Source organism: Talpa europaea (genome assembly GCF_964194135.1).
Source record: "Talpa europaea genome assembly, chromosome: 12".
NCBI classification, from domain to species: Eukaryota; Metazoa; Chordata; class Mammalia; order Eulipotyphla; family Talpidae; genus Talpa; species Talpa europaea.
In genome coordinates, this window is record NC_140079.1 from 94,417,758 (window position 1) to 94,441,520 (window position 23,763).

General features: G+C 43.0%; 1 protein-coding gene across 1 annotated transcript; it reads right to left on the bottom strand.

Moving 5' to 3' along the window:
* Nucleotides 1-3,261: 3,261 nt before the first annotated feature.
* On the bottom strand, nt 3,262-22,680 carry RRN3 (RRN3 homolog, RNA polymerase I transcription factor; the record flags this gene model as incomplete). Its single annotated transcript, XM_084250907.1, has 18 exons — nt 3,262-3,423; nt 4,187-4,274; nt 5,151-5,303; nt 7,735-7,843; nt 8,805-8,989; nt 10,201-10,331; nt 11,859-11,989; nt 13,151-13,289; nt 14,100-14,192; nt 15,212-15,310; nt 17,624-17,693; nt 18,412-18,475; nt 18,841-18,900; nt 19,324-19,453; nt 19,558-19,647; nt 20,548-20,604; nt 21,221-21,326; nt 22,592-22,680. The coding sequence occupies 18 exons, from the start codon at nt 22,678-22,680 to the stop codon at nt 3,262-3,264; spliced, it is 1,956 nt and encodes a 651-aa protein (XP_084107033.1).
* Nucleotides 22,681-23,763: the final 1,083 nt, after the last annotated feature.

Below are 23,763 nucleotides of genomic sequence, written 5' to 3' on the forward strand. Positions count from 1 at the left end.
CGCGGAGCGGCCGCCCCGGCAGGCCCAGGGAGGCGGCGGCCTCCCCAGCCCCGGCCGCCCGCCCGCCGCCTCCGCCCCCGGCCGCCCCGGCCCGCCCCGCCCCGCCGCGCCCCGCCCCGCCGCGCCCCGCCCCGCCCCGCCGCGCCGCGGGCGCCGCCGGGAAATGGAGTCTGACGGAGGCGACGCGGCCCCAAGAAGCCGAGGAGATCGAGCGCGGAGCCGCAAGACCTCACGGGAAATGTAGTCCAGAAGCGCGGAAGCAGCCGGCGGCGCCTCCGCCGCAAAGGGCGCTGGGAAACGAAGTCCCGAAAGCGTGGATGGGACCCGCCCGGCTGGGGCGCTCGAGCCGCGGGGCGTTAGCTCGGGTCACAGACCTGCCTGTCCGGCCCGAGCGCAAGCCCGAGGGCCTGCTTCGGTTCTGGCACGGCTCTGCCACTTCTCAGTTGTGACCTTTAGCAAATTACCCGAACTTACTGCGCTGCTTCCTCAGATTATGGTCCATGAACAGTGCGTTTAACTGGGGAAACCGGTCCTGAGCTTCGCTAGGCCCTCGGGTTTAGAAATGACCAGAAACACTTGGTGTTGGGACTAAGAGCTGTAGATGATCCCACTACACTGAAGAGAGGGACCCCGGTGGGAAGTTCTCACCTGGGGGTTCTTTTATTCTAAGACTTGGAAATGTGACCCAAATAGATCTTAACTCCATGGTCGCTTATAAAGCGATTTTTAAAAAGATAAAGTAAGAGGTGAAGGAACCATTTCACACATGCAAAGCCTATTAGAATGTCATAGTTTGTAGTCCCTCCCTTTCCTCCTGGTGGCCAAAGCTCCCAAAGGTTTCTGGGGTATAACTACATTCCTCAACCTCCCTAACAAGCAATACCTGGCAGAACGCCCAGGCCCTCACCCTCCTGGCTACACCTTAAAGTTGTAAAGAGGTACAATGAAAGAACTGGACGTTATCTTTGCTTGAAAAGATCTTTCCAGAAAAAGGGCTTCTTGCTTCACTAGACTTTCTCACTAGGTAGTCAAGTAGCTATTAACTGATTTACATGCATTTCACAGAATCTTCACAACCCTAAACAAGGTATTAGTTATTTCCACTTGAAGCTCAATCAAGTGGACCTCAGAGAGGCTAGGTAACTTGCTCAAGCCAGGTCTGACACCTGTAAGGTCTTAAATCACAGCTCTTGCCTAAATGAACCATTTCTCATTAAAACCCACCATAGCAGACGAAATGATGGACCCTGCATCTCTATAGCCCAATTTAAAGATTGCTTTTCAGTAAAGGGATAGACAATTCCTTTTTTAAATTTAATTTCCAATAATATCTCACAATTTCCCCCCCATTAAGTGTTCCCTTGAGGTACATCAATTTTTTTAAAGTATTTGTTTCCCAGGGACTAGTTCAAGTGTCAGTCACTCTTAGGGGGAGAGGCTGACATTTCAGACACCCAGAAGCATGTATTGCACCGGTATGTATTTCTTTTGGAGCACTCCCAATCATGCAGGCAATAAATTTCTCCTCTCTAACAGCAAAGTCTCAGTTGACTTTTCTGCTGTAAACCAGGGTTTTAACACTTCAGATGAGTAAAAACAACAACAACACAGAAATCAACAGAATGTGTGAGAAGTCTCTTTATTGGGGTACCTCCCTCTATTGGCATAAAAGGAAAAGTTCCAGATTAACCATATCATTCTTCCGGTTCCACAATGGAATTTTTCCTTAAAACTCCTTTGAAATTAACTTCAAACTCCTTTGAAATTAAACAGGCATGTTTGTAAATATATCCTTCTACATTAAAACTACTTCCCAACTCACCAAGACTCCACTTACCATTAACTTCTTGGACACATTTGTTCATGTTATCAGTATACAAAACCCCCACCTTTTGTAAGCTATTTAAAAAAAGAGAACCTTAAAATTCTCAAATTACTTTCCACCAAGTCACCCAAAGGAAAATCACCAACATCCAAAACTTTTTAAAGCAATAAAAATTTCTATTTTCCAAAAACATATTTACAGACTGAAATTCAAACTCTACATTGCCTTCAATATAGTTTAAGAGCATACAAAGCCCTAGGAGAAAGTGTTTCATTACAAAATATTTGTGATCAAGAAAATAGTGCTTGCCTTTAAATAAGGAATAAGAAAAGAGGCAGAAAAAATAAATATGCTTGAAGATGCCCATTTTCACAAGTAACAAAAAAGTCCACATATAAGGAATGAAGAGAAAATATGCGTGAGCTTCAGAACAACTCTAGCAGTGCTGCACAAATTTGCTATAAAGCGAGGCTGTTTGGATTCCTTTGTTTAGTTATAAAAATACAAAAAGAGCCTCACCAGAGGAGGGCTTCACTGAGCTGAATCCATGATAAGAGCAGCAGAGAGAAGTAGCTGTAATCTCAGTCTAATATTGTTAGCAAAACCTTTCCATTAAACAGACTAAAATTTTTGCCCTATTTGGACAAAAAAATTCTCAAACTGATTCTGGTAATAAAATATATATATGTAACATTCCACTACAAATGAGCAGCTCCAGTTCAAAGCACTGTGAGAGGGAGGTTAAGGACAAAACGCGCAATACTTTCCACAACTCCAGCTTTGCTTACATCCACCTGACACTCACGGGTATGAGTCCTCTGGCTCCATTTCTCTAAATCCTCACTATCTCTTCACTCCAGGCGTTCATCGTCTCCGAAGTCCCCGGGGTTCCTTCAGTGCCAGCTCCGACTTTCAGCATCCCGGACCAGCTCTGGCCACCGCCCCGGGCTCCTCCTATCTTCTCTGCACCCTCTGCAATCCCGACACACACTAATCCCAACACACAAATGCAATCACAGCAGAGGAAACACAACACTTCCAAAAAGAACACATTCTGACGACTTTAAATAGTGTCCAGAGGACTTCTCACTGAGGAGAAACCAGATCACCAAGTGCATGACTACGGTTCTGACAAATAACCTATGTTAAAATGCAATCTCTTAAAATAGGAACTTCACAATAATTATGTCAAAAAGCTATTAACATAACAAGTGTATATACATTAAACAAATAAGCCAAATCTTCAACATTTATCAACTCCACTATGAAATATTGCACATGATACTCAGTTTTTCCTTTAGTCTGTATGGGACAAAAGAAAACAACCACCTGTTCAGACACGAGAGTAAGTCAAAGTGGAAGCACTGCCTGCGACCGCACTCAGTTCAATGCATCCTCCAACAGCAGGAGCCCAGCACTGGCGGGTGCAGGGCGCCTCAGTCACAAATCCTGGCAATCACGGGGGACTGGCCGGGCAGGTATAACACGGGTGGGGAGCCCACGCTACTTGTAGGACTCCGGAAATGCGTGTCAAAGGAGTTTGGGGTAATCCCAACTTCACCTTTCAAAAAATCATCATCTTCATCTTCCACTATCTCCTGTATAAGGAACAGAAAATATCAGTAAGATCACAAGAGGTTTGGAAAACTTTCATAAATTCCTTTCCTCAGGGCCTCCCCGGTGGCACAAGAGGTTAAGTTACAGCACTATGAAGCTATCCACAGCCACTACAGCACGGGTTCGATCTCCGGGGCAGGGAGCTGACCCACATGGCGCAGCAGACCTCTCCTGTCTTGCCCGCTGCTCCCCTCAGCAGTGTATTTCAGTAGATCTGCCTGTTCTGATCCCCGCTCTGTCTCTGGTGAGTCCTCTCACCACCCCCACCCCCCTCACCTCTGACCTACACCCCAGCTCTTGTATGCATAAATAAAAATAAATCTCTAAAAAAAATAATAAAAAATAAAAAAAATAAAGTATACCAGGGGGATGTGTTTTGAATCCACACCTTTGCCATATGCACAGGAAGCTCTGCAAAATCAGTGCTAGTTTTTGAGGTAGCTTCAACATAAGGCAAATAATTTGAGATTGTTACTTGCTGGTGATGATAAAGTGGTAAAACCTGAATTTGGCCAGTTATTTTTAATTAACTTCAACTTCCCAAAGTCAGCATGTGAGGTTAGCAGTTTAAACAAATCAGCAAATGAACAAAAAACTCTTTCTATTACAATTATATATAAGCGTGGAATTTTTGTAAAGGCAGAGTGACTAAAACGAAGCTTTGGTACAAGCTCTGCTATTTACTGTTTGACTGTCACCTGTAATCATACAGATTTCCAGAAAGTGTACTGAATCAAGATTTACCTTTTTAATGGGTTTCTTAAACTCCTGAAGCTCTTCTACACTCATGTCTTCCCATACCTGGTAAACAGGATCAATGAATTTCTTTGATCTGTCAATAAAGATCACATTTCAACATCAGTCATATGCCACAGTGAAGGTCGAAGCACAGTTTGCTCCCCAATCAAGAAGTGAAAACTGTGGCTCAAATATTCATGTCAAAACATCCTACATGTAAGTACTACAACTAATGTGATTGCGTGGTCAGAGCTGATCCACTCACCACCTACTCCTTCTCATCTTTTCATTTTCAAGTGAAATTATTTCTCAACTTTGCAAAAGCTGACAATGTTATAACATACCCAAATGAAGATGAAATTCTAATTCTGTTTTAATATTCCCACAGCAATTTGCTAAAAATAGGCCTGGGGAAAAAATTCCAGTCAACCAAGATTTGAGGGAGCCGAAGATTTTCAACTGCTGTGTTTAACAGACAGTGTATTAAGAAAAATCTCACTTCCTTATACAAATAAATATTAAGCCTGTTTTTTTTAAAAATTAACCATCTAGATAAGCCACTTGGCTTTTGTTTATCCTACGCAACAGTACAGGATGTATCTTTAGAGAACGGAACAAGTCACTTGGCAGAAAATTAAGAGTGAGGAAAAGATGGGCTCCTCTCCCTTCCCCCTCCCCCTGTATGTTTAAACCAACAGGTTTAAAGGGAAAAAAATCAATCCAGGTTCCAGCTGAGATAAAGCTTTGCAGCCCGGGTGCTATGGCACACAGCAGCCCCCAGGAGGCGCTCTCCACCTGGGAGGCATGTGCGAGGAGCCACACAACTGTAATAAATGCTGTAATAAAAGAACGGTAATAAAAGAACGGTCACTCAGGAGTGAGGAACCGCAAGCCCAGTCTTGGGAAAAGCAAATAATCATCATATTTAAGTCCACCACCAACAGGTGGATGACTGTTTAGGGCTACCCACCTCTTAAGCACACAGGGATCGAAGGGGAAGAAGGTGTCGAGGGGGTTTGTGCAGGTTTGCACCGAGTCCCCTCCCGCTGTGTTTCTAATAACTGGCAGCATCTGACGATTATTCCTCTCAATGATAGTGTAGCAGAAGACCAGCTGGTATTTACTGTGGAACAACAAAACCAACAGAGAGGAGGCATCAACACATTGGAATCACTCTGCATAGATGGATGTGGCCACATATTGACTGGCCCATGCACAGGAAGAGTAACCCTGGCAGAGAGCACAGCTCTCTGGTCCACTACTTAGAGGTCTGCTAGGGAGAAAGAAAGTGTGGCTATCTTTAAGAATACAAGAGTGGGCTTATATTAGTAAGAGGCACAACTGATGAAAAATTGTGTTCACGGTAAAACTTAGCTCACAAGGTTGTACTCATTCCCTTCTATTCTTTTTTTATTTTCTATATAATGTGTTTACTATATTCTGCATTATATTATTTTTTAAAAATATTTATTTATGCATACAAGAACTGGGGTACAGGCCAGAGGTGTGAGTGTGGCAGGGGGTTGGTGATGAGAGGATTCACCAGAGACAGAGTAGGGAACAGAACAGGCAGATGGACGAAAGTGCACTGCTGAGGGGAGCGGCGGGTGAGTCAGGAGAGGTCTGCTGCGCCATGTGGGTAGTTCCCTGGCTGGCTGGGAATCGAACTCGTGCTGCAGTGGCTGCAGATAGCTTCATAGGTTGCATCTTAACCCACCAGCGAGGCCCATATATTCTGCATTACATTACTTTTATTGTTTGTAAAAGAATTAAAGGATTAGTGAAAAGAGGGTTCTGGATTTACTGAGCAGGTGGGTGGATGCTGTCAGGCAACAACTGTGCTGTAGTGACATCAGGAATGTGCGGAGTAGGGGGCACAAGGCTGGCTTCCTAAAGAACTCAGAAAACCGCACAGTGAGTGAAAATAGCTGAACAGAAGAACTCATGATTAAAAAAAAAACAACTGGACTACCCTGTTGTCAATTCTTCTGGTGGTTACTTTCACTTTGTGACTTTGTGCACTTCTCTGAGAAGAGGCAAGAGCTCCCTTTGGCCTCCCACGATATTCCTGCAGATACTTATTCTCAGGTCACTGTTGCAATTTTAAGCAACATGTTCCATTAGCCAAGACTGCATTTGACTCCCTACTCCTGGTGGGAGGGTAAAGTGGCAACATCACTGAGTACAGTTTGTATTATCTGGTAAAGTTCCTTGGACACAGCCCAGCTCCTCGGCTTATCTGGTTTATGACAAGGAAGTATGGTCTGGGCACACAAGTACCCCGCTGTGCCTCAGCTGCTGTTCCCGGTACTGAAAAATGAGCACAGCTTATATCTGAACCAAAAAATAGACCATTACACAGCACTTAAAAACAAATTACAGCCACACAAGTCAATACGAAATCTCAAAACCATCGGACAAGCAAAAGCAGCAGCTACAGAACTACGCATAAATTCCTCAACACAGACCTTGATCTCTGTCTCACTCCTAGGCTCACTGTGCCCTCCTAACCTGCACTGCTAAATCCAATCCCAAGTCTAGACACTCACGTGTCAGTCTGTTAAGCAAATGCAGCCCTCTGCTCTCACCCCAAGAATAGGGGGCATCCTCCTCCCCTTTTTGTCATCACCCCTGACTCTTCCAGCTGCTTCCTATCACCCAGCAACTATTGCTTGTTCTTTTCTTATTTATTTACTATCATTTCTGAGCTCTCAGGAGAGACCTCAAAGTATAATTTGACCTACTGATACCTGCCTAGGAAAGGAAAGTAAGGTTGCTTGAATGAGGTACGCTGTGTAATGGGGTTTGAGGGATGAAAACAGAATTCTTTTAGTCTTCTAATAGAACAATTATGTGATGAAGATGTTAAGCTAAGATCCTGCCCTGAATATTCTGATTAAGTGCCTAAAGTCTCCAAATTCCCATTCTACACGAAGCAGAATGATTCCAAGACTGCTTACAAAGGAGTCAGATTGCCTGCATTTGAATCTTAGCCAGCACAGTCCAGCTATGGCTTCACACAAGCAATTACCTCTCTGTGCCTCCATCTCCCCACTTACAAATGAGGTGGTGTGTAGACTGAGCAAGTTCTCTGTCAAGTGCTTAGGCCAGGCCTGGACCACAGCAGCCACACTGTATCTGCTGCAGCTTCAAGGCCTGACAGAGAATGTTCCTCACTAAACCAGCTTCCTACTGCTGGATATTTGCCTCATGTCCAGTCTATTTTTATTACTAATATAGAAGTCACTTGAATAAACACCTTTGGCTTGCACCTCTCAGCTTACTAGTAGCCATACTTATTCCAAGTACCTAGAGTTCTGCTGAATTAGTCTCTCTGGATAAAAAGTGACAGCGATTTCCAATACCACCAAAGTATAAAAGCAACAGATCCATTACAGTGCTTCCTGCAGCTATGGGATAATTGGTTCTTTAAAGTTCTATTTTACTGTTACTAATTTTATGGGTGTGTTCACGCCCATAAAGTTAATCTTAAAATACTAACACGAATTTACTTCAAAATAAGTTCTTCCATCAAGGAACTGTAAATAACTTACCTTGTGATAGCGGCAAAAAAGTTAACTACAGAGGGCAGGCAAATCTTCAGAGGATTCAGCTGACTCATCACTATACGTTCAAAATTCAGACTTTGAAGGTACCGCAAGCCTTTGTTTTAATAAAAAACAAAGATTTTTATTTTACAGGTACAAACACAAGAGTCAAAAATACCTTTGAGCAGCACAAATGATTTCGAACATTAAAAAATTTAGGGCTATTTGCAGAAATGTTTTAAATAAAATTTCAAATACAGTCACTTCACAAAGAGCCCAAAAAACAGGCCTCATCTTAACCACATTTATTTAGGACTAAGCAGCTTTTCTACAGAAAACAGTCTATTCTTCCAAGGACCCAGGAAGTAACTCACACTCCGAGGGGGCCATAAGCTTCTGTGAGAATCTGGAGTTCAGAAACATGTAAACTCAGCAGAAACAGCAAACACGGAACGGGAAAAGACCATGTGGCTGGCTGGCAGCGGACGACCGTGAGAGCATATTTGGAAGCTCAGACAACAAGGTGAGCCCCACCCCCCAGAAGTTGCAGTGTCTCCCTGAATCTTATGTACACGCCCATCTGAACAGCAACACAAGACTTGTGCACCTTAAGTTGTGAGAGCTGTGGGGCATGATTCAAGGGTGCACCGTCGTTTGTACTTCACACGTTTTTATAAGGAAACTCTGGTGCCTTCGGAGTCATCCTCAAATGGTTTCAATTTCAAATCCTTCCAATAAATTACTTTCCTGCACTCTGGTCTCCCCTGCAAGTGGGAGTCATCCCTGCCCTCACTGCGCCGTCAGGGTCAAGGGGCGCACAGAACTGAGAAGAGCATCTTCTCACTTGACCACTACTTCGGAAGCCACCCTCTCAAGTGCAAGTCCTCCTAAAAAGGAGGCTTAAGGCATTTCCAGGGGACTAGGGGCTACATGAACAAGTTATAGAACTTCAGTGCACGTGTGCTTTTCTGACTCTAGGTTTCATGAAATTCTCAAAAAAGAAACAAATCTCTACTCTACAGAGTGACCAGAGTACCAGGAAAATCCAGTCCACATCCATCAATCCTGTCACTCACCTTCCTTCAGGTTTCCACTTAAAAGCTGCTTGTGTCGAAAAACAAAAGTGTAGAATACAGCTTGGCAGGCTGAATAAAATGGTCCATGGAGAGCAACATCACAAAATGCCTTTGCTCCGGAATCCTGGTTATTAAGGTATATGTGCAGCCAATTAACCAAAAGATCGAGGCAGGACTTTACAGTGCTGGAGGAAAGAGAGACAAGTCAACTTCACTGGCTTCATAAAAGAACGGGACATAAGGTCACCCAATTTCTTAGTTGCAAACCATGAAAAGTCAGTGCACAGACTTCCTCATCCATACACGTACAGAGGAAAAGCAGATAAACGAAATGCTGGGTGAGTGGCAAGACAGCCTTCCAGCTCCAGGGGGGAGTGCTGACTTCTAGGAACAATAGGTGGACCCCTAAGCAGCCTAAAGTGCTGAGGGATGGAAAAGAGTTCTCTTTATCAATGCAGAGGGCCAAGGGCCTCCCCGTGCTGAGGAGAACATGGTCAAACAAGCACCTGACGTATTCCCCCAAGGGAAAGACTATCCAGCTGACTTCATCCCATGCTCTGGGGGTCTGATGAAGCCTTTATGCTTGAGTGCTTAGGACAGAACGGCCAGAGCACTTCTGCTGCCAGGAGCGGCTTTTTAATAGCATCCTTTCCCAAAGATATCTCCTCAGATCACTGAAAGAAGAGGCCAAAGCTGGCCTCCTAGTAATCTATTACCTTCAAAAGGATTTTATCTCAGCTTTAACAGGTACAATTAATGCAGGATGCAAATGAAAAGGGACAGACCTAACATAAAATGAACCAAGATGGTATACGACACAGTACATTATCCACAAAGACAAAAGGACCTTCGTTTTCAAGTGCCACACAGATGACCAAAGTTTTGCTTGTGAGATTTTATAGCTAAAATAAAGAGACATTTTATTCTGACATTGCCTCTTGGAAATATAAACATCTTGCATAGAGTAGGGGAACAGAAATTTTGCAGTTAATGGGCCTCCCTGGTGGCGCAGCGACTGAGCGCTGGGTTGCAAAGCTGCCCACAGCCTCTGCGGCGCCGGTTTGATCCCCGGCTGCTCCCCGGCCACCGGAGGAGGGTCCCACATGGCGCGCAGACCTCTCCTGCCGCCCGCTGCTCCCCTCAGCAGTGTACTTCGGTCCTTCTGCCTGCTCTGCTCCCCGCTCTGGCTCTGGTGAATTCTCTCACCCTCCTGCGCTTCTGACTGTACCCAGTGCATGTATAAACAAAACAAACAAACAAATAAAACATGCCTCTAAAAAAAAAAAAAAAAAAGACAGCCCCCCACAATAAGGGAGCTATTTCTCCAACTTGAAACAATGCTATAATCTTTTTAAAGCACAATATGAAAAACCACTTGGAAAATTAGGTTACTTACATAAGAGGAATAAATTTAGCTCTTGCCAAAAAGCTTCCAATGTAATTTCCAGCAGCTTGCCTGATGATGGCAGGGTTGTTTGGATCCTGCAATTTTTTCCAGAGATGTTCCAAAAATGCTTCTGCAAATCCCTATAAAAGAGAAGGTGCTGTGGTCTAACCTTTTTAAACTCTTAAGATATTCTACTGTCAGAATCCTGAGATTTTATGGGCAAGCATTAGCATCTCAGCCACCTGCTAGATAAACAATGAACAGTTACCATACTTTGAAATAAGACTATGAAAATCAAAGGTGCCCCATGGTATTATATAATCTAGTGGATCCCCAAGCTGTTTGAGCATCAAAATCAATCCTACAAATTGAGTAGATATGGTGAAGATTTAGGAATTCTTATATTTTAAAAGCACAACAAGTGATTCTGATGCTTAGCTAGAACTGGAAACCCAATGATAATCCACACTCATGTGGGAAGTCCTTCAGCAGCATGGTTTTAATGGGGTGCACCTTTCTAGTCTCTGCCTGTGTTTACCGAACTAACCAGAAAGAGAAGTGTGGACTAAAATACAGTCGGTGTTTGACTAATCATGGGAAAAACACAGGTTGGTACGTCTCTTTCTAACAATAGGTGCAACATCCAACAACTCCAAACAGCTCTTTCCAAAGCTGTCAACATAGACCACAGGCAGACTGAGTAAACTTTTCTGGCACACAACCGGTCCTCCTCTGCCGCTAGGAAGGTATTAATAGTTGCAGAGAAGGAAAAAGTTTTTCATATACTTCCTCCCGCCCCAAAACAAAAACCTAAAACTCAGTTGTATAATACTGGATTAAAAAGTTGGTTTGGGGGCCTCCCCTGTGGCGCAACGGGTTGAGAGCCATGCCGTGAAGCTGTCTGCAGCCTCTAAAGCGCCAGTTCAATTCCTGGCCGGCCAGGAAGATACCCATACGGCAGAGCAGACCTCTCCTGTATCACCTGCTGCTCCCCTCAGCAGTGTCTTTGGTCTGTCTGCCTGTTCTGTTCCCCACTCTGTCTCTGGTGAATTCTTTCACCCTCCCGCATCTCTGGCCTGTACCCCAGTTCTTGTATTAAAAAAAAAGTTGGTTTGGGCAAATGTGGACCCAACTGAGAAAGGACAAAGGAAACGAACAGCTGAAGAGCCCAGTCAAGAATTGTAATACAGGGCCTCTCTGGTGGCACAGCAGGTTGAGCACCGTGCTGTGAAGCTGTCCGCAGCCTCTACACACGGGTTCGATTCCTGGCCCACCCAGGAGAAACCCAGACCTCTCCCATCTCGCCCGCTGCTCCCCTCAGCAGTGTCCTTGGTCCGTCTGCCTGTTCTACTCCCTGCTCTGTTTCTGGTGAATTCTCTCACCCTCCTGTGCCTCTGACTGTACCCCAGTTCTTAGAAGAAAAAAAAAAGAACTGTAATACAGGCTTGAATTGAGGGAAAGGGAACCACCTAGTGGCCCAAACACAGGATTACAGACTCAGAGCACTTGCTGTGCTCTGCTGAAAGGGCAGGAGGCTTTCTCAGGGGCACTGTAAGATGAGCTCAAGAAACACCTCAGTCTCCTTCCCTACTCCTCTGCTCCCTGTCTTTCACGGACATGATGGGCAAAGCTGAGATAAGCGAGGACAGCCGGGATGACGTACTCACCAATTTAAAGCTACAGAGGTAAAACATGAAAAACTGGACATGGCAGGAAGCATGGGTGGGCAGCAGGAGTTTGTCAAAGATGGTTATTAGATCTCGATATAAATCCTTTGTTTTGTTGTTATCAATCTTACCTACAGATAAAATTTGGCATTTCAGTTTTATAAGCACACATTTTCAAGTTACCAGCTTCATTTGCCAAACACCAAAAAGAAAACAATACCATTCAGAAGTACCACCACCCATTCAGCTCTGATTACAACAAAATACCCCTTCTATTACATATCTTGCTGTGATGCCATAAATAAGAAGTCTTCTACAGGGCAGTTTTGTGACTCATACAGAAGTCCTTTGGTCCAATAATACCTCTGCTAAGAACTTACCACAATTAAAAGATTGAAGGAAAAAAAAATTGAAGATCTACATACAAACATGTTCATTACACTGTTACTTAAATGGCCAAAAAAAGGAGGACAGGGAAGAAAAAATGAGACTGGTTAAATCCCTATGATCAATAATAGTGTTTTAGAAGAGTGAAGGGTCTAGAAAATGTCCATATGAGGCACACAGGATGGATAATGAAACATTACACAGTGTGAGCCCCAAATCCACTGAAAAATACACTCATACAAGTACTTTCTGCTTAGAAAAGAAATTGTACCAAAATAATTCTCTGAACAGTAGGAATATGACCATTTAATTATCTTTTTGATTGTTTTCTGTAGTCTCCAAATGTATTATTTTTATAAAAGCAAAAAAATCTTATTATTCCAAGTGGCCATGTTCCACTCTTAAATCTTAGTAATGTGAATGGGAAAAAATTCCAATTTTTTCACAGCAAAGCCTCTGGACCCAAAGTACCATGAGGGCAAGGAGCAGATCAGTATGCTCACTACAAAAGGAACCAATTACTAAAGACCCTGTAAATTCAACAAATAGTGCCAAGCACCAGAGAGCAGCGTCCACATCATTCTTAAATGTCTGGAACGACGTGACAAAGCCTAAATCCCAGTCCCACCATCTCCAAGTTGCCACAGGTTTGACTTAAATACATTTGTCTAAGCTACCTTTTTTAAAACAGAGAAGGCCCCAAGAAGTTTACTAATGACAACTGTAGCGCCTGCACACATGGCACAGGCAAGTGTAAGCCCCACCTCCTTACACACAAAACTGTACAAGAAGCTTTTACAGGATTTTTTTCAATACCAGATAATGGTATGAAAAATGCCCAGGGGAGCCAGGTACACCACAGGGTTCCACAAAGAATAGCTACTGGGACAACTGTGGGGAATTACCGTCGACATGGCAGACATCCTTAATGTAGGACAGGAGCAAGGACAGCAGGACATCCAGGCGCTCAGCGACAGGATGCACCATCTGGTCAGGCTGTCCCGAATCAGCCTTTGGTGGGTGTTCAGTTTCTTCATCTTCATCCTTCAAAGATAAAGTCAAAATGAAAGTGGATCCAGAGCCCCACCTGATTCTCATCTAGAAGAGCATCTAGAGCGGGGTCACAGACGGCAGGGATCCCATGCCCCACTGGCACCTAAGGACAGGGTCACCCCTTACTGCCCTGCTGCTATGTCGCCAAAAGCCCCAGCTGCCTCCCTTCTGCAGAGTGCTGCCCGTGCACTCCCACAAGCCCCGCCCCCCTCAGAACTAACGGCTGACAGGGGGCCACAAGAGGCCTCTTCACTGTCCAGGCCAGGAAGGACCAACTCTCAGGCATACCTCAGCTCCAGAACTCCTGCCGGGATTCAGGCTGTAGCTACTTTCTACTAAGACCAAACCCAGGCTCGCCCCTTCCCCTGTCCTCCCCAGCTTCGTGCCAAAGACACCTGGTTCCCTGTCTCAGGGTCTCCTCTCAGCAAACCCAAGTCCAGACACTGCTCCAGGCAGAAAAACAGGGTCTCTGCAGCTTGTAAGACATAGACATTAAACTAGCATGTTTTCCTAGCACCCCCTCACAGACAACATGTGGCTTACAAAAGCAAACATCTAAAGCTACAAGAATGAAAGTGAAACGAACTTCACCAAACCCAAACTCAAAGCCTTGGAAGAACCTAGGCAACTCCACTAAGCACTACGTGGCTGGCCGCAAACATCACATTTAAGACATTACTTAGTTTACTGAACTATGGTTTTATCCTAAAGCCTTGAAAAAGATAAAATGCCATTTGCTGGCTTCCCCCCAACCCTGGAATTAGGAACTGCCCACGTCTGAGCTCGTGAATAAATGCTGACCATATTGAACAGTCCTTCTGTGGCATCTGTCCCACTGCCAGTTTGAGCTGCTGTTTCCTCAGCATCTTCAATATCCTGTCGGGATGCATTCACCTGCATTTCAGCAAAAAAAAGAAAAGAAAAAGAAAAACAATTTAAAACATACATATCTGGGGACCAGAAATGCATCCAGTGTATATTTACTTTAAAGGCATCCAGATTAACATCATAGATAACACTAGGACACAACAATTATGATGCAAACCTATAAAATTACCTGGGTCTCAAAGGAATTCAAGATTACAAATCAAGCCCCTTTTGCTACAAATACTCATGAAATCAGCATGAATTGTGGCATGGTCTAAATCAGGCAGCTTCAATAAATTCAAAATTTATTCCATCTCTTCCTATACACAAGACACATACATATGTATTATATGAAAGCTCGTCACTAAATCAACCAAACAAAAAAATGTTGATATGCAAGTCAAATTTGAATCACTGACCAGTTGTTAGGTAACACTTGTTTGACATACCGTTCAAAGCATGCTTTTTTAAATCAATCTATGCATCCATGGTCTTCTTTCCAAATGTGCCTGAAAACAGGCCATAAGCATATAGAAGGGAGAGTCACAAAGTGACTGGCTGGCCACAGAGGTCTCACTCCTAGGGAAATACACCCCCTCCTGGACCTGTCTCGTCCCCTCTTCCTTTCTCCCTTCCTCTCTCCCTCTGTTGCCTATCGCCTCAGTGCTGAACCACACCTCTCATCCCTATCTCCTGCCCTCTCCACATCACAGCACCTCGCCCAGTCTTTGCCCCATCCTCCAGCCACCCATGACTTCCAGCTGTGTAAGGTTTTCCAGCACATAAAGAGGTGTCCATGCAAAGGATTTGCCAGGTCGGTACTCTGACTTCTTTGTGACTAGAAAGCGTTGGCCGCCTTCTCCAGTCATGAGATGGGTTGGTCTACAACCCCCAGGTTACCAAGAGAATTCAAGAAATGAATTTTCAAAGGTGGAACTGTGTGGGTTCTTTTCCACTGTTGCTAATATGGTTCCACATACTATAAAAATAACAAAAATATTTAAAATATAAGAATCAAGAATAAAAACAGGTTATTCAATACTTACATCCAATTTGAGTACTTTTTCAATAACAAGCTCCAGAATTTCATGCCTCAAGGTTGGAAAATACACACTAATCCTTAGCAAGTTGTGAACATAGCATTCCTAAAACATAGAAAGATAAATATTTCAACAAAGAATATCTTGTAATTATGTAAGCAAAACATCAATCACACGATCTATGGTTCCATTAAGTAGAAGACACACAGACCATCCAGCAACACAACTGCTATACTCACAATGGTCAATGTAATTCTTTACACCCAGTAGATTAAAATTTGTAATTTATGCACTTCTACAGTGTTGAGAAACAAATTTGTTGAGATAATTCATGCACAATTCACCCATCTAAATGGTAACAGTCAACTTAGTATATTCAGAATTATGATACAATCACTATAAACAATCTTAGAACGTTTTAATCACCCTTAAAAGAAAACCTGTACAAATAACAGTAATGTACCTTCCCCCAGTCCTCTGGTCTGCCTACTTTCTGTTATGAACTTGTCTATTCTAAACATTTCATACAAGTGAAATCTTAATACATGGTGTTTTAACATGTTTTCAAGGTTCATTCATGTTTTAGCAAGATCATTCCTTTTTGCTAATAATTTTTCATTGTATACAAATATCACATTTTGTTTATTCAGCAGCCAACAGACTTCTGGTCATTTCAGTATTTTGGTTATCATGAACAATGCTGCTATGAGCATTCATGTAAAGATTTTTGTGTGAGTATGTTTTCACCTCCCTTGCTACAACCTAGCAGCGTAAAGGCTGGGTCATATGGCAAACACGTTCAACCTTTTTGAAGATCGGTCAGATGAATTTCCAGAGCAGCTGCACCACTCCGCTAGGAATTTTACATCCTCACCAGCAATGCACTTGGGTGCCGACTACTCCACACCCACCCACTCATTACGAGCATAACCATCACAGTGAGTGTGAAGTGGCATCTGACGGTGGTTTTGACTTGCACTTCTGACGGCTAATGACCGGGTCTTCCATGTGCTCACTGGCCATCTGTATTATCTATTTTGGAGAAAACACCTCTTCATTCAGAGCCTTTGCCCATATGTAAGCTGAATGATCTGCTTTTTTCTATTGAGTTATTAAGAGTTCTCTATTGGAGACACAAGTCTTTATCCAATATGTAATTGCAGATATTTTCTCTTACTATTTGGGTTGTCTTTTCACTTTCTTGAAGATGTCCCAAATGATTTTAATTTTGAAAAGGTCTATTTATTAAGCTCTTACATTTAGGACTTTCACCATTTTGAGTTCATTTTGTGCATGGCGTGAGGAGGGGTTGCTGCATGTGGAAATTCACTTGTCCGAGCCACCAGGGAGGCCCTTACTTCCTCCTTTCTAAACTGCATGAATTTCCTTTTCTTGCCCAACTGCCCTGGCTAGAACATCTAGTACAACACTGAACAAAGGCAGCCGAGCAAACATCCTTGTTTAGTTCCTTAGCTAGAGGGAAGCACTGGGTCTTCACCACTGAGTATCATGTTATCTGTGAGTTCATAGATGCCCGTTACCAGGTTGAAAAAGTTCCCTTGTTTTTGTCATCAAAGGGTTTTAGTGTTTATCAAATGTTTTTTCAGCATTGATTAAGATGATGATGTGGTTTTTCTCATTTATTCTATTGATAGTTTGTCACTGTAACTGATCTTTAGGATTAAATTAACCTTGCAATCCTACAATGCATCTCACCTGGTCACGGTGCAAACACCTTTTTATATGTTGGTAGATTCAGTTTTCTACTATTTTTTCTACAGTCATTAAGAGTCGTAGGGTTCATCATACTCTACTTGGAGCAGACTATCACACACATTAGGAAAACTTAATCCTCTACCTTCATATGTAAATAAGGCATGTTTATTACTGGTAACTAGAACTATTTTAGTAATTCTTGTCTAGATGAAGCCGGGTCAGATAGTTGTGAAATGGACTCTGCCTTTCACGTGAACATAGCAACAAGAGAAAAAGGCACTGTGAATCCTCAGTTACTTGTTAAGAAAGGAATTTCAGTCAAAGTCTTGTTCTTGAATTTAAAATCTAGAAGACAAAACAACTGTTTATTTTCCTTTTCCCTTCTGTGCTATTGCACAGAAAATGTAGCATAAAATCAAAGACATGATCTGAATTTGGCAAATAATTAACACTAGATATTGTTATTTGTTAAGTGCTGGCTTCATCTATAAAAAGTATCCCAGTACCAGAGTTAGGTGAAAAAGGCAGCTAAGCTTTGGACCAAATGACTGCACCAAATTCTTTAACAACAGACCTGAAGACATAAACTGGATTCCTCACATTCAAACACAGTCGGACAAAACAACTTTTAAGAAAAAGAACATCTCTTGAAATGAAATCACACAACTGTTGCATTATTATCCCCAAGAAATGATTTCTTACCAAGGTTCTCTCTGATTTTCGAACAAATGGGAATTTTTCTACCAGTATTGGCATAAGAAACCACGGCGTCCTATTTAAAAATAAACATAACAACCAATTCATGTTAACTGGACTTTCCAGAAGCTAACGTTTCTACACTAAAGGGCAAATATGGTTTTGGGAACAAATGGTAACTGCTATCTCAACTAGAATGTGAAATAAATGCATGACTTGAGGGAAAATCTATATTAACTTAGGTGAAAATAAACCTCCTTTACCAAAAGCAAATTAACAGCATCTTCTACAAAAGCCTAACAAAGAGTTTCAGTTTAAAGGCCTGTACCACTAAAGCACACGTTATTTTAAAAAGAGGAAAAAATTATCAACTTGGATTTAAGTTATCAAATAATAATCTTACAGAGGAAACTTGAAATCCACCCTTTCAAAAGAAACCCAACACCTTAAAATTTTTTTCTTAGAACGGCAATTTTTTCCACACGCCATGACACAAACACACAGGGGAGTTTCTCACTGTAGAATCGTGGATATCATGTCTGTTGAAGATAAAAGCAAAATCCCAACCACTATACAAAACTTGGGGGACAATTTGCACACAAGTTTTAAGAAATTAAAGGCAATGAATGGAAAACTGAAACGTTGTCTATAGAATGTAAAGCTACATCAACAGGATCCCAAAAACATGTGGCATAATCTACTTTTATGCTGCTAACATTTTACAATTTTCTACAAATTATAATTCTCGAGACTTAAACACCACGATCCGAAATAAATGACAAAACTATACTTACGATGGGACGTATCTTGCAATTATTTGCAAGGCTCTGTGACATGTGTCAAAATTTGCAGGAAGATCTACAAGGAAAAGAACCTGAGTGTTAGCAGAAAGTTACAAACTTGAAGTTAAAAACAGCTGGCAACCAAAATTGAAACACTCATCAGCCCAAAAAAAAAAAAAAAAAAAAAAAATTTCAAGACTTTTTTTTTTTCCATAGCCAACTATCATGAGGATTAAAGAATAAATTATGTGAGGAATACATTAAGGGTAACTGCCTGCCTATTAATGTTAAGTAAAACACAAAGAACCATCAGAGGCTGCCATTTCTAACAGTCTACCGTATCAGAACAGGACCTGGAGCTGCCAGGATACTTAATCATTCAGCACAAACATTCTCCAAGACACAGGACGCAATCTTCGCTTAAAGTCTCTTTATACTTACTGTCATCTTCATCATCAGAATCTGAAACATCTATGTCACCTTCCTTAATGACCACTCGGGCTTTAGAAGGAAAAAAGAAAATAAGTCACTTTTCTCTCATTGCCCAAAATAATCAACAGCTCTACACAAAAAAAATTGATTTTTCTATTGTCCAAATTTAGTACGATAATCTGGAAAAATGACAAACCAAGTGATTTAATTTTTAAGCAGCTAAAATTCCTGACTTCTAAGACCTTGTCAGAAGCTCACTCGAGCAAATTATGTCACATAAAAAAAAAAATCACAGCAATGAAATGAATCTAGACGCTTCCACAGCGCTCATTATAGGGAACAGACATGTACAGAACTGCTGCCAAATATGTATCCTAGAATATGCTATGGTGACAGTGGCGCAATCTCCAAAGTGTACTGGGAGGGTAGTTATTTTAATAAAGAGCTACTTAAAAAATGAAAAAGTAAAGCAAACAAAGAGTAACCACTTACGAGGCACAAAATGAGAAGCAATCATGCTGAGACACGGTCTGAGGAAGACAGTCTGTGCCGATACAAGATTACCAAGGAAAGCCAAGTACTCCTCCACCACTGTTGGGCTTCTATTTAACCACTGCAATTTCTAAAGGTAGGAGGGAGAGAGAAAAGAAACATTTTACTGATACAATATACACTATTTTCTAAGCAGAATCACAAGCTAGTCAGAGAAATAAACGGTGAACTTACCAACAGAATATTGATAAGCTGCTCAAAGTCTTTGGTCAAGTACATGATGGAGGAGCGGAATTCTAACAGCCAGTTAATGATCTGGTCATCCTTAGGTTAAGCAAAAAAAGTACTTTCAAAATCACAATAGGATAAATTGATATTATTGTGCATCAACCATCTATCAATAATACTTAAGGGGGGGGTCACAAACTTGGAATCAAACCAAAATTAAGATGAAAATTTTAGTTTATATCAAAACAGGAAAAAAGTTTGCTAAATTTTCTGAAAAATAGAGTTCAGTACTCTGATGCACAGGAAAAAGAATTCTATGCAAAACTTCATTCTGATCATTTTGTGTACCCTAAAAAAGTGAAAACACTTCATATGGTGACACCTGTGGACTTTTAAAAACCGCCAAATTATAACAGATTCAAATACTATAAGACTACAATGGCCTCTATTTTGACTGCACCCCCACCTGTTCCCAATCATGATAACCAAAAAATGTCTCCAGGGCCTCTCCGGTGGCGCAGTGGTTGAGCGCTGGGTTGCGAAGCTGCCCACAGCCTCTGCGGCGCCGGTTCGATTCCCGGCTGCTCCCCGGCCACCAGAGGAGGGTCCCACATGGCACGCAGACCTCTCCTGCTGCCCACTGCTCCCCTCAGCAGTGTACTTCGGTCCTTCTGCCTGCTCTGCTCCCTGCTCTGGCTCTGGTGAATTCTCTCACCTTCCCACGCTTCTGACTGTACCCAGTGCATGTATAAAACAAACAAACAAACAAATAAATAAATAAATAAAACATGCCTCTATTAGAAAAAAAAAAATGTCTTCAATTCATCCTTAAACATGTTTTGGGGTATAAAAAATGCATCTGATTGAAAACCACTGGATTAATGTGGAAGGGACAGCAGGGAGAGCTAGCTCTAGAGGATGGAACTGGAGCCAAAGTAGGAAGCAAGGTCTGTACAAAGCTGCAACAACTTTGCCAATGATCAAACACAAAATTACCTTTATGTCTGGATCTGACAGCTGGTTCTTCAACAACTCAAATTCACTTGTCTCCCCCTTAACAAGAAAGGAAATAAATGAAATTCTGTTTGCTTTGGTTGCCTGCTCAAGAGCAACAGCCTTAACTTTATACCTTTAGCCTCTGATGAAATCACAAAAGGAACATTTTAACTTTTACGTATCAATTATGTGTGAAATTGATTATAAAATCACTGCAAAAACTTTAAAACTCAAGTCAATAAAGGTAGGGGACTTGAAAAAAGATGACAACTAAAACATTATACGCATTTAGGTCTACTTGTGTACTGACATTTCAATATAACAGGCACTCTTAAGAATTTTCAAAAAGTATTTAAGGGTAGAGAAAAAATCACCGTAATGATCTAATTGAAAGGGAACTAAAATATCATCCATGCAGATATATGGTGACGAATGCTTACTACAGATAAAACCATTCATAATTCAAAGATTCTAAAGAGTTGTGAAACCTCGGCAAAGAATAATTACTACTCTAATTTCCGGTTGACAGTATCATGCTGCTATTAAAGGTAAATTTCAAAATTGATAACCTAAAATTTAATTACGTGTACTTGCCTTTAGTATAAGCTATAATTGTATTCTGGCCAACAAAACCCAATTATACCTCAATAAACCTCAAGCTATCACCTCTTACCTTTTTGTACTTCAGCAAGACTTCTGTCACAGTTCCACCAAACCGAACAGTTTTTCTTGGGGGAGAGCTGAAGAAATCATTCTCTAAAGCAAGCATATCCGAAATCCTATACAGAACCAAGATTATCAAAGTGTTAAGAGCTGACAGAATAAAAATTAATCTGAGCATCACCATTCAGTGAAACTACTGCTACAGCCTAACTGTCCCCACTGCTTCCACTCCAATCCCCAACAATCAGTCTTCATTCAGCAATATAATGGTCCTTCAAAAACTTAAGTCAGGTCATGCTACTCTACCATCCTGCTTAAACTAAACAAAGGTTTCCCTCTTCGAATACAAATGCAAACTCCTTACAGTGGTCTTCCAAGTCCTCCTTTACCTGGTTCCTGCTCACCTCCCTGACCTCATCTCTAGTCACTATAGTACAGACTCAGTGCCCTTTCGGTTCCTTGAACTTGCCACACCGGCTGCATTTCACTCCATAGTCCCTCTACAAGAAATAATCTTAACCCAGATTTATACATGATTGGATTCTTGCCTTCATTCAAACTGAAGCTCAAACATCAGAGATGCCTTCCATCAGAAATCTGAATTACCTATCCTCTCCCAACTTCCCATCCATCACCCTGCTTCATTTCTTCACAGCAGTTCTCACTATTTGAAAATATCCAGCTCATTTATTTCCTGTCCTATTTACACTGTCTTTCCTCCCCTGCACGATGTTTTGTTGAGAGCAGAGACGGTGTCTACTTTGATAGACTACTGTTCCCAGTGTCTTAACATAGTTAAGTGGGAGCTTAATAAATATTAACAATGATATCATGAGTTTTACAAGGTTTGCCTCTTTTAAACAGAGCAGATTAATGAAAACCAATGCATCCTACCAATGACTCTCAAAGTTAAACTCCAAGTCGTTTTATGGGGTTTAGGGGCTTTAAAAGTTGAGCAAGACACTGGTAAATGTGTCGAAATATTTTTTTTTTCTAGTGAAGAGTCAAGTGGCCATCGGTGACAGCTGTCGGCTGATAATGCAAATAGTCTAGGGAAGTCTTTGCAAATCTCTAAGAAGAAGTGGGGGGCAAGAGTAATAGGGCAGAATGCAGTACCCAGGCCTGTGACGCTGTGAGAGCCCGGTGGGGAGGGGGGACGGCTTCTAGCACGGAGAACAGACTCATTTTTCCGGTCCCTCTCCCAACTTCATAAGCCATTTAAGGGGCATGGGTTGTCTCCCGAAATCCTGAGGCGACCCTCGCGCCTCCGCTCCTACCCCCACGGCATTAGCTCTGTGCCAGGCACTTTCAGATCCGCTCCCTTCATCCTCCTCCCGGGCTTTGGCTGCGGAAGCGCAAAAAGAAGCGGCGGGACTCTTACCCGGTCCTCGGGGCGCCCAGCGCCTTGACCGCGGAGGCCGAAGAGGCCCCATCTCCGGGCAGCCGCGTGTGAAGCAACGGCGCCGCCATTGCGCCTGACAACCTGGGCGACGGTGCGGCGCGGCGGAAGTCGTGCTCCTCCTAGTCCCGCCCCTGCCCGGAAGACGCTCGTGCGAGCGGCGACTTCAGCCAATCAGGAGCCCCGAGGGGAGAGCAGCGTGAGCGCGGCGGGCCAGAGCGCCGCCAAAACTTCCCGGCCGGCCGCGCGCCGGCCTTGGAGGACTTTGCCAGCCCACCCAGGTGAGGCGCCCTGGGGGCCTCAACCCTGGGAAGAGAAGTCGGTGGGGCCGGCTCCGCCCATCCCTAAGGATGCCAGCGAGAGAGTGGGGACTCCAGAGAGGGTTTCCTGGAGTATTAAGCTTTGGGGAGTCAAAGCGTCCCTGAAACTGACGCCCTGTAATTAACTCAAACAAGCGGGCGGGCTGGGTTCCGGCGAGGCCGCTTGATCCAGGAGCCCAGGCTCGGTACCCGCCGCCCACTTCTCGCGGACACCCTCGATAATCCTGTCCTCGGGGAAAATGAGGCTTGACCAAGCGATTTATCCAAAAGCCTCAGCGCGGTGGTGATACTGGGGTGAGAAGTCAGAGAGGAGATACCTTGATCTTCATATCTGAAAGGAGCTGGAGCTAGCCAGGCCGACAAGCACGTCTAACTCACCTGGAGAGCAGCAGGTGCCCAGGCCTGGGCGCTGGGGAGGAGGGACTGCCCCCCCTCCCTGCGGTTTCCAAGGAAGGGGCAATGTTGCAACCTTTAGAAACTATCTAGACTATCAGAAGTAGATAAAGTCAGCTACAGCAACTTTTTAAGTACGAGGCCCAGTTCTCTTGTGCAACAATGTGAAACAGTAACTGTTTTTCTGCCGTCCCCGTATGCTGCCACGGTTTCTTCCCTCTCTGCTTTAGAGTTTCTGCGGGATGTTGGACAGCAATCATCAGAGTCCCAAGAGAGAGGACATTGCCCTCTAGCTCACAAAGAACCTTCAAGACAACTGTTCAAGTGTGACTCTCTTCCCTTCCACCCCCAAAGCAAAGGAAAAAATTAAATCCCAATTTGATACTCTCATAAACTGTAGAAGTGTATCCTGCACTCTCAAGCAATTTGACAGTTATTCTT